The sequence below is a fragment of the Miniopterus schreibersii genome, assembly GCF_964146895.1.
Source record: "Miniopterus schreibersii genome assembly, chromosome: 8".
In the NCBI taxonomy this organism is placed as follows: domain Eukaryota; kingdom Metazoa; phylum Chordata; class Mammalia; order Chiroptera; family Miniopteridae; genus Miniopterus; species Miniopterus schreibersii.
The window spans coordinates 43,772,652-43,785,000 of NC_138109.1; the positions used below are offsets into that span (position 1 = coordinate 43,772,652).

At 34.1% G+C, this 12,349-nt stretch overlaps 1 protein-coding gene across 1 annotated transcript in view; it reads left to right on the forward strand.

Annotated features, from left to right (window-relative positions):
- LRRC7 (leucine rich repeat containing 7) overlaps positions 1-12,349 on the forward strand; it is a 396,137-nt gene that overhangs the window by 172,151 nt on the left and 211,637 nt on the right. The window contains exon 5 of the mRNA XM_081144600.1: positions 2,839-2,917. Coding sequence (XP_081000726.1) covers positions 2,839-2,917 — 79 coding nt within the window. The remainder of the gene's footprint in view (positions 1-2,838; positions 2,918-12,349) is intronic.

A 12,349-nucleotide genomic window follows, 5' to 3' on the forward strand; every position in this document is an offset into this window, starting at 1 on the left:
AAATTAGGCAAGAAATGACTGAGTGACACTCGAATATTATGTCTGTATAAGATTACATGGTTGGTTAAGTGATAATACAGGGATTCAGTCACCTTTCCAACCTGTGCTTGTAACTACTGTGCTATCCTACTTCTCCATGTTGAGATTGAACTACAAGATGAGGTTATGCTCTAAGAACTTTTCCTAAATTCTAAATCCTATAAAGTTCCCCTGCCACCTATTTTTCCAAATGTGTTTCAGCTTTCATAAGCAAATTAAGATAGCTGAAGGACTGCAGCAAAAAATAAAAATATTGCTCAGCACAAACTAGTTATATATTTATAATATATAAATATATGCATAGCTATGCATATTTATACATATATTCGTACAATTTACTCTCCACCTGCAAAAGCACTTATGTCAGCTACTATATTGATTAAACATTGGGATATTCTCTCATCGCACTAATTCCTACCTCCTTGCTGTTTTCCTAAGTAGATAAATTTTATAAGTTTATACCTGAAGCCAGCTCACTTTGACCTGATTGGTAATTCCTTTCCAACTGACACCCTCTGCTTCTATTTATTTCTAATAGCTGTAGATAACATTTATGCATCACTTTCTGCCAGTTACTTTATCTGGTTTATCTCTGCCAGTCCTCACTGCAAATCTCTGATGAAACCATTCATCTAGTCACCATTTTTTAGAATAGGAAACTAAGACATTGTACATTTAAATGACTTGCTTACGGTGCCCCAACCTGTTTGAGTAATAAAATTGGGATTCCATCTTAATCCAATAGACTCTGCTCTGAGCAATTTTAAGTGTAAAGTGTGAACAATATAACACAAGTTTTAGAAAAAATGTAATAGCATTTTTAACACAGCAGGGAATTCCATTTTCAGTGGAAGCTAAGGAGATACAGTCTTTTCCGTAATTCGTGTTTTATTTTGCTCTGTTTTCATACCTTGGATTATACATAATTTCAGGAACTATCATTCTACGGCAGTGTGGACAGAAGGCGTCAGGCACATCAGTGTGTAATGAGCCCAGATTGGTGACTGAATAGGAAAAGCTAAAGGGAAGAAAGAAGAAGCCTTACATCCTGTTGGTCGCAGATATCCAAAGAAAATATGAATATGAAGGGAAAATGTTGAGGATAGTTTAAGGGTTAGCTTGTTGACTTATGGCAAAGAAGTCAATAAGCTAACCCTTAAACTATCCTCATTGTTAACGTCTAGTTAATGAGGGCAACTCATTTAACCCTTAAACTATCCTCATTTTTTTTTTTAATTTATCTTTATTGATTTCAGAGAGAGGAAGGGAGAGGGAGAGAGAGAGAGATAGAAACATCAATGATGAGAGAGTCATTGATTGGCTCCCTCCTGCATGCCCCCCACTGGGGAACAAGCCCACAACCCAGGCATGTGCCCTGATCTGGAATCAAACCATGATCTCCTGGTTCATGGGTCGATGCTCAACCCTGAGCCATGCCAGCTGGGCTAACCTCATTGTTAATGCCTAGTTAATGAGGGCAGCTCTAGGTGTTATGGTTTTCCAAAAAAGAGAATTCTTCTTTTTCATTTGATTCATACATAATAGAGCTCCTAAAATTCTTCGGGTTCTTATTAAGAAGGCAAAATGCATTGGCAATAATTTTAGGACAGCATCGTTTCTGATGAACTTTCACATAGGGAAGAATGGCATGAGAAATGTCCCCATACCCTCTTTCATAGCCCTACTTTACACTGAATAAACCAGCTGCTTCACTGGGCTCCCAGGTCCCGTGGCCATGTGGTCTAGGTCAGCGGAATCTAGGAAGGTGGAGGGTTTTCTTCCTTAAGTATCTATCATCAAAAAGTTCAACTAAATTCAGCCGCAAAATGTTTGTCATCCTTCTGTCAGATATGCAGTACTTAGCAGGACTAGTATTTTGTGGGCATTTTCATATCTTTAATAACAGTTTTAAAAATTGAGAGCAGGTCGTATGGCAGGCATATAGGAATGGCTCCATAGGGCCGTTTCCCTTCTAACTTTTGCAGGGGTTACTGTATTTGATTCATTTGTATCAACTGACTGAAATGTCCTCCCCATCTTTTATCCCTGACACTCCTATTTAGAATTAGGTTTTGTGGTTACTGATTTTCAGTAAGAAAAACTGGTGTTTTTCTGTCACATAGCCAACAGCACAGCTGTGACAGCAGATGAGCAGTTCTCCAAGGGCAATCATCTAGGCTGGCTCCCTCGGAGCCCCCAGAGAGGACCCGGGAAGGGCTGCTCACCTCTTCACCTTCCAGGCAGACGCAGAGATGGAACTGTGCCAGTGCCAGCCAGGAAGAAATGCATGAGATTTGTTAGAGCCCGATATTAGTTTTGGAATATCGATTGTTTTTGTGATTTGTCCTTAGGTAATTTTCAGATGTATGTGTTCAATCTTCCCAATCTTATACAATGAAGGGAGCAAAGGTTTTATCTTCTGTTTTCTTGTATCTGCTGATTTCCCCTTTCTCCAGTAGCAGCACTATAATAACTAAATAAACCCAAACTATTTGTATTTCTTTAAATACTTAAAGAGCAAATATCTACCTTATGTCAAATATACAGTTGTCTGCAATTATATATCGAATTTCCAATTATTACTATCATAAAATATTTAACATTTAAATTTTTATTTTTAAAATGTGGGTATATGTGATATGATGCCAATATATAACATTAAGTTATTATTTTTACTTTAATAATACCCATAATGGTTATATTGTATACTTAATAATTAACAGTTCTTAATATTACAGTTATAGCTTAGAGAATTTTTACTGGAACATTTTCATATATTTTTCTTTTTTTACATTTTAGGTGTACAAGAATTTCCAGAAAACATAAAGTGCTGTAAGTGTTTAACAATTATCGAAGCCAGTGTCAATCCCATTTCTAAGTAAGTATGAGTGATTTCGTTTTATTTATTTTGTGTCTCCAATGGAATAATGTACAAAAATAAAGAAAATTCACATAATAGATTAATTCTAAATGGTGCACTTAAGACAATTTAATAGAATGATGGGAAAGGCATAATCAAATCAGAATAATCCAACAAAAGATGATTAAAAGTGTTGCTGAGTAACAGTGAGGACCAAATTGGTGCCTAATTAGGCCTAATGCACGTGGGCAAGACTTTGAAGCAAACTGTGTCATCGTTTTTCTGTGGCTCTCAGGCAACATGCCATGGACAAACACTGAAACTAAGGAAACAGTTAGTAGTTGTGGTCATGATGGAAAATCAGCACCAAGGATCTGATGAAAGTTCAAGAAAGTGCAAGACTTTTATGAAAATACTAATCATGCACTTCAAGCTGGAAAAGGAATTAACTAAGACCAGGAAAAGATAGCATTTGTGTACCAGAGATTGTAAGCAAAAGCAAAAAAGACAATTCTGTGAGGATAGCAGAATGGAAGAAAAGGGTGGTAAAGACGCTTTGATCAAACGTAAGGTATTTGTGGCCATGATTCATTATTCAAGAAATGCCATGGGAAAATGAGGCCCAGCCTGTGGCCATGTTGGCGAATTAGTTATGTCATAGCAAGAGAGTGCACTGTGGATTAAATAAGTTTTTAAACCATAAAGTGAATGGAGTGTGAATGAGCCAGGAACCTCAGTGTTAAAGTCACTTAACAATTGAAGTGGACTTAAAATCTGGAAAAGCTATTGACAGAGTTGTAGTAATATTTGGAATAGGTTGAAACAAATCAGTGAAATTGGAATGTGGACGATGAGTTTCAGAGTAAGACTGGCATTTTAATTATACAACAACTGAAAGTAGGATTTGAGAAAACTTCCTCAGTCCTTTGTCCATGTGATGTTGGAGAGACTTAGAGAAACTGAAACCCACTGGAAAGTCATTTGATAAATGAAATGTTTTTAGAGGACCGAAGGAAGTTTATCCAAGGAAATTTGAAGGGAAAGTTTTCACCAATTGAGTTGAGGAGGTAGTGAGGATGGTTTCTCGGTGGATCATGATATGAGGCTATAAATGAGAATAGGAATGGAATGGACTGTAAAAGAAGGAGATTGAAGGTTAGAGGGAGATCTTCATGCCAGGGATTTATTAGAGTTTCCTTTGTTCCTTCTCAGAATTTGATACTATCAGGTTTTTGTTTTTTTGTTTTATTTAGCCAGTCTAGTAGATGTGGTATCTCATGGTGGTATCTCACAGTAGTTTTAATTTATATTTTTAATGTCAAAGTAGCATTTCATTTATTTACAATCTATATTACTTTTTAAGTAAAAGTTCAGATTTTTTGTTCATTTATATTGACTTGTCTTTTTACTATTGATGTATTAGAATTTTTTATATATTCTGTCTAAAAGTCCTTTATCAGATATTTGTTTGCAAATAATTGCTCCTATTCTGTGACTTATCTTACCATTTTCTAGAAAGTGATTTTCAAGAGTAGTTTTTAATTTTGAAGAAGTCTTATTTAAACAATTTTAATAGCTTATGCTTCAAGTTCCTACCTTAGTGATCTTTGCTAAATTCATAGTCATAAAGATTTTATCCTGTTTTCCTCTGGAACTTTTAAAGTTGAGATTTTACACTGAGGTCCATGATCCATTTAAAGTGGAATTTTATATACAGGCAAAGTGTGAGGGTCATGTTTTGGTTTTTGTTGGTTGGTTGGTTGGTTGGATGCATATGGTTTCCAGTTGTTCCAGTATTGTTCGTTGAGAAGATTACCCTTGCTTCATAAACTCACCTGAGTACCTTTTATAAATCAGTTGATCATATGTGCGTGGTTCCACTTCTGAATCTTCTTTTTTGTAAATTGATCTATCTGCCATCTTCTTACACCAATTCTATACACTCTTTTAGAATTACTTACTATAGAATTACTTACAATAGCTTTATAGTAATTCATACAATCAGAGAATGTGAGTTCTTCATCTTTGTTCCTCTTTATCAATATATTTGGGATATTCTGTGCCCTTTGATTTTTCATATAAATTTTATAATCAGCTTGCCAATGTTTACAAAATTTTAAAAAATCCTTCTGGAATTTTGTTAGTGATTGCACTGAATCTGTAGATCAATTGGGGGAGAATTGTCATATCAGAAATATTGAGTATGCCTATCCCTAAGCATAGTTTATCTGTATACTTATTTAGATCTTTAAAAAATTATTTTATGAATATTTTATAGGTTCCAGCATATAAACTTGCACATTTTTTTATTTTATTCCAAGTATTTTATGGTTTTTGTGCAATTGCAAGTGATTTTTCTATTATTCAATAATTTATTGTTGCTATGTAGAAATAGAGTTAATTTTTTGATTTGGACCTTATGCACTACAACCTCACTAAATTCACTAATTAGTTCTAGTAGATATTTTATAGATTTTGGGGTGATTTCATAGGTGGACTATCCTGCCATTTGTGAGTAAAGACAGTTTTATTTTATCCTTTCCAGTCCACATGCCTTTTATTTATTTATTTTTCTTGTTTTATCCTGGCTAGGACCTCCTGTACAATATTCCCAGACTTAGGGAGAAAGCATTAGACTTTCACCATTATGTGTAACTGTTACTTGTTTTTTCATTCATGCTGTTCATCGGGTTGAGGAAATTTTCAATAACCAGTCCCTCACTTCCTTTTTTTTTTTTAATTTTTTTTTTTTTATTGATTTCAGAGAGAGGAAGGGAGAGGGAGAGAGAGAGAGATAGAAATATCAATGAGTCATAGATTGGCTGCCTCCTGGACGCCCCCTGCTGGGGATTGAGCCTGCCCCCCCCCCCCCCCCAGCATGTGCCCTGACCAGAATCAAACCTCGATCTCCTGGATCATAGAGCGACGCTCAACCACTGAGCCACCCCAGCCGGTGCCCTCATTCCTTTTAAGCCCTTTTCAGGAGGGTCCTCTTAAGTTTAGATTTCTATTTTACATTCTTTTCAAGGAAATCTAGGCTTTCTTTGTTATGCTTTTCAACAGTTGTTCAGCCTCTGACCACTGCCTGATTCCAAAGCCACTTCATGTGTTTAGGTATTTATTACAGCAGAATCTCAATTCTAGATACCAAAACCTGTGTTAGTTTTCTAATGCTGTATAAGAAATTACCATAAGCTTAGTGGCTCAAAACAGCACACATTTATTATCTCTCCATTTCTGTGAGTCAGGAATCTGGCCTTGGTTTAGCTGGGTTCCCTGCTTTAGAATTTCATCAGGCTGCAATCAAGGCATTCGTCAAACTGTGTTCTCTTTTGGAGGCTCAACTGGGGAAGAATTCACTTTCAAGCTCACTCAGGTGGCAGAATTCTTATGCTTGTTGTTACGAAATGAGAGCCCCAGCTTTTTTGCTGGCTGTCAGCTGGAGGCCACTTTGGGATCCTAGAAGCTGGTACAGGTCCCAGCCATGTGACTCCAGAGGCAGTTCACAACATAGCAGCTTGTTTCTTCAAGACCAGCAGCTGAATATAGTGTCTCCTAGTAAGATGGAGTCATATACTGTTAAGTTTTGGGAGTGACATGTCATACTTGCCACATTCCATTGATCAGAAGCAAGTCACAGTCCTACCACACTCAAAGGGAGAAGATTATACAAGGGCATGAACATCAAGAAGTGAAGGACATGGGGCTACCATAGAATCTGCCCACCATGTCTTGCTATCTGGTTTGCTGAGACTTTTTATTGTCAGTAGATACTGAATTATTTCAAAACTTTTTTTTAAGCAACTACTGACATGATGATATGGTTTTTCTTTTTCAGTTTAATGATATGTTGCTTTACATTGATTGGGTTTTGAATGTCAATTTAACTTTGCTTTCCAGGTATAAATTCTACTTGGTCATGTATTATTACTCTTTTTATAAATTAATGGCTTTGATTTGCTAGTATTTTGTAGAAGATTTTCTCATCTATATTCATGAAGCATATTAGTCTGAACTATCTTTTCTTGTAGTGTCTTTGTCTGATTTTGATATCAGGGTAAAACTGGCTTCATAAAAATAGTTGGGATACATTCCTTTCTATCTTTTATGAAAGTTTTTATAGAATTGGAATTATTTCTTTGTTAAATATTGATAGAATTTGCCAATGCAGCCATCTAGGCCTGAATGTTTCTTTATGGGAAAGCTTTTTTTGTTTTTGTTTTTTACTAAGGAAAATATTTTATTTATTTATTTATTTTTATCTTTATTGTTGAAAATATTACAGATGTTCCTTTTTTTCCTCATTAACCCCTTCCATCCCTTCCCCACTCCCCTCCCCAGGCCTTCATCACACTATTGTCTGTGTCCTTGGGTTGTGCATATATGCATGTAAATTCTTTGGTTAATCTCCCCCCACCCACCCACCCTCTGAGACTTGTCAGTCTGTTCTATGCTTCCATGTCATTGAATCATTTCTGTTCATCAATTTCTTAAGTTCTTTAGATTCCACATATGATGTGATGTTTGTCTTTCTCTGCCTGGCTTATTTCACTTAGGATAACATTCTCCAGGTCCACCCATACTATCCCAAAGAGTATGAGATCCTTCTTCTTTACAGCTGCGTAGTATTGCATGGTGTAAATGTCCCATAGCCTTTTTATCCATTCTTTATGGGAAAGCTTTTAATTATAAGTTTAATTTCTATAATAACTATGGGGCTATTCCAATTACATATTTGTTTTTCTTGAGTGATCATTGGTAGTTCGTGCTTTTCAGGAATCTGTACATCTCATGTAAGTTTCCAAATTTATTGACATCTCATTTTTCATAATATTTTTCATTAGCTCTTTAATATCTATGGTTGTCTAGTGGTGCTTTCTCTTTCATTCCTGGTATTAGCAATCTGTGCCTTCTTTCTTTTTCTCCTTTTTTCTGTTTTATCAGTCTGACTAGAGGTTTATCAACTTTATTGCTCTTTTAAAAAAAAATAGATTTGAGTTTCATTGATTCTTTTAATCTGCTGCTTCTCTGTTCATTTTATTTGACACAAGTAATCTCCAAGAATTTAGTCATGAAAACCCTGGAATATAAAAGTTATAGTTTTGAGTGTTTTCATCATAGTTTTAGTTTTAGATATGAACTTTGTAATATAGCCTAAATGCCTTAACCAAGTCATTGATGGTAATTATCACAATAAAATTAAAAACAACTACTCAATGATAAAAGCATGAACCAATATTTACTGAGAACTTGTTATGTCTCAGGCTTTTAGATACATGATTGTATTTTTATCTTCACAGCAATCTTAAGAAGTAGGCAAATCTTATCTATATACCTTTTTACAAATGAAAACACATGAAGATACTATTTGAATCCCTAGGTCCCTTGTACTGTATTTCACCAGTTCTGAAGAAGCATTTTGGTTTTGGTTTAAATTAAAAAAATACATTTTGAAAAATTTGAAGTATTCTTAAAGCTCAATGATAAGGAAATTTCAAATAAATTATGGCACATCAACTAGATGGATCCAAATATTATGTAGAGAGTAACCATATGGCTCTGTTTACTCGAGTCCTCCTAGTTTACACCTCTTGATGTGACATGATTAATAATAGCTCCCAAAAATGTCCTAGCTTGAGTGATAGATCATGTAGTCACTCTGGTTATACAACAAAATTAAAAGATAATTACAAAGTAAAGGGAGAAATCATGGTACAAGTTTGCAGTGATGTTAAAACAATTAATTGTAAATTAGATTAGAGATACATGAAATGGTAATGATGGTTGTGTTAAGGTGGAATTATGAGCAGTATTTTTTCTCTTTATGTTCCAAACCTTCTGTAACAGTGTTACATTAATTTTATAAATTTAAATATTTAGATGTGAAATATATTTCCAGTAGAGTAAAAGATTTTACACTGGCCTTTTTTTTTTTTTTTTTTTTTGGCACCATTTGGCTGTTTATTTCAAGTTTACAAAGAAGCTTAAACATCTGTGGAAAAACACCAAAAGCTTATTTTTCTCAAGTTAATGTCTTTTTAAGTGATAAATACACAGTATTTAACTTTGTACACCTGATAAAGGAAAATGCCCAGTAAAAAGGATCAGGAATGAAACAAACACTGGGCAGTAAATAAATCACAGAACAGCTTCTTAGTCACAACACATAAAACCTGTCATTTAATTTGCTTTAACTATTCTAGTGGAGGTCAAATGCTTGTAATATGTTTTTATTTAACTTCTAAAGTGAATGGAATTAAAAAAGAAAATGTTGAACCAAGGATATCTGCAGCCTATCTTAATTTGCCTCGTCTAAATTAGTATTATAGTTAATATTGAAAGATCAGAATAAAAACAATACCATGCCATGTAAAAGTAATATAATTGCTGACATTTATTGAATTCTTAACTGTGGGGCAGATTATCATTTAATCATTGGAACAACTCTGGGATTGGATGTTCACATCATCATTTTAGAAATAAGAAAACTGAGTCTTAAAAAGATTTGCAAAGGTCACAGATAGTAACTCAAACAACTGTGATTCAGACCCAGGTCTTTTGACATCAATGCCCATGTGCTCAACCACTAACCCATATGGTGCGTGGTTCTATTATCTTTTCTTTGTTGTAGTTTGAATATGTCACTTTTAAGTTAAGAAAGTAATAAAAATTTCTAGGAAACACTAAGAAAGGGTTTTCCTAGCAGAGAGAGAAGTATTCACCGATACATAAAAAATATCTACTCTTTGAGTTTTTTAATAAATCAGTCAAATGTGGAAAACTGTTATTTTAGGGTAGTAAAATCATTTCATTATTGAGAGCCTCTTAGTGTAAAATGTTGGGTTTCATTGAAGAGCTTGGAGGAGAGTGAAGACAACATATGTCTGTCATCTTCACCGAGTTCATCTATCTTGCTGGGGAATATCTTCTTTCTCGCCGCTCCTTCAGTATTCCCCTGGAAATGGTGATATTGACAAATGGAGCCATTTTCTCTGTAAGAAGCAACAAATTTGTACCATAAAGTTATAAAAAATAAAATGGACTATCTTCTTTAGCAGGTCTACTCTCCTTGTGTGTTTTTCAAATAATATATTTCAAAGTACAAAACTAGATCATTGAGGAGATTATAAAATTCCTTGTCTTCAAGGAATTTATAATTTATCCTAGCAATAGAAAATTCTTAACCTTATACAAAAAATAATTGGTGTAAGCATGTTGCTAAATCTCTGAATGGAATTCTATAAGGAAAGTAAGGAAGAAGACATTAATTTTGAATCTAAGTGCAGAGTAACCATTCAATAATTCTTATTGAAGTGAACTGCAATAAAAAATAGATGTGGTGTTAAATAAAACATGCTGTATAAATATACCCTTTAAATCTATATTTTTTTAAAAGAATGGTTCAATATGAAATGTCAACTCATCTTTGTTTATAACCAGGCTGGAAAAAGTACCTTACTTTGTATTATGGTTTCTCATATAATTTCTTTTTGGCAGTTCAATTTTGCAATTGGAATCTGCACAATGTGGTCAACTCTTAAATCTTCAAAGAAATGTTGTATGTAAGAAGCCACATTTTTTGCAGCATAAATTTTTCCAAAGAAGCAGCAATTAAGAAATATAGTTTTGATCAAAGAAGTAGTACAATGTAATGCCATTTAGTGCATACATATGCAGAATAGTAGACTAAGGGAAACTGGATGGTTCAAATTGGACCTACAACTAGAAAATTAGTATTTTAAACCCTTTCTACTTATTAATAATTTCAATGTTAAAGTAAATTATTACATCAAAGGTTTTAACATTTTTCTCATTTAACATGCATTAATCTTTTCTAAAAAGTCATAAATGATTCCTTCTTTCAAATGAGCATAGTAACCAAAAGGACTTTAAAGATAGCATTTAAATGTGGATTGAAATATATTAAACATCTCTGCCATTATCATAAAAACCATCATAGTGTAAGGATATGAGTTCCCATGTATTACAACAAAGGAAAATATAGAGAAAAACAGTTATCTCTCATAGATTTTTTTTTAATCCTACAGGATAAACTTCAAACCTTTGAGTCAAATATTCAGTACCCTCTAAACCCTGTCTCCTACTGACATTCTCAAATCTTAACTCCTAATAATCTCAAACATAAAATACTTTCTCAAGAACTCACCTTTTTTTTTTTTTTTTTTAAGAACTCACCTTCTTTTGGTCCCCATCTCAGGTGAATTCTTACCTCTGATTTATAAAAACCCTCATCCTACCCTGCCTCCTTTCTACCTCCTTTCTCCTTTTCATGAATCCTACGTCTCTTTTAGAGCAAGTTTATGGAAACCCTTATGAGGGCATATGCAAACAATTCAACTGCAAAATACAAACTGGAACAAGATATATCCAGCAAAAATAATCAGTATACAATCAGGATCCTAAGAATGTATAAAATAGTCCTACAAATTAATATAAAAATTGTATTACAATTTTTATAATTGTATTAATTATATTGTATTAATATAATTAATTGTATTTAGTCTGTATTCTCCAAAAGCAGATGTTTAGAAGAGAATTCAAGCAGTATATTTAGGAGATGGTCTCAGGAAATACTTATAGAGGGTGTGTTATCAAGCTATTTATTAGCATGGACCATTGGACCTTAATCTCTCCGGGGAACTGTAGCAGACTGTGTAAGACGCCTGTGAGGGGGCTGAGCTAGTTATACTCCTGCCAGTCATTAGTTGAGGGCTGTTCCTGAGGGGTGTTAATCTCATGTAACCAGGGATATAACTTAAATAATCTCTTGTCCAAAAGGATATATGTTCAGAAATATTCACAGAAGCAGTGTTTATAATGAGGTGAATAATAAATGAATCGTGATATATTCATACAGTTGAATACTATGCTATGGTGATCAGTCATCTACATCAAAATGGATGAATTTCACTACTAATGCAATTTTTAAAAGAGTCAAAATGTTCATAGTATAATTTGATTTATATACTGTCCAAAAACATACAAAATCACTCACTTTTTTAAAGGATTTAAAGAGGTGTAGTAAAACTTTTTATAAAGCAGAATAGTAAATACCATTCAGGAATTTGTGGGGCAAATAGAAAAATGAAGTCAGAGGGGCACCCAGAAGGTTTTAAAGGTACTTGTTATTTATTAAGTTATATTGTGGGTACATATATTATTTTACATACATAAAACATCTTATAACAAAAGATTGGGCAGAGGAAGAGAAACCATGGAATGAAACTGAGCTATAATGCCCCAGGAGTAGGAGGAGAAAGCAGGAAAATTGGAATACTACAAGCCAAGGAGAGAGCAATTAATGATGGCAACTGTTCCTCGGCAGTGTGGGATGCAAAGTGACATGAAGTTAGTGGAATTGGGACTTAAGAAGTCATTGAAGGCTTTGGTGACTGCAGTTTCAGTAATAGGGTTGGGACATGTGCCAAA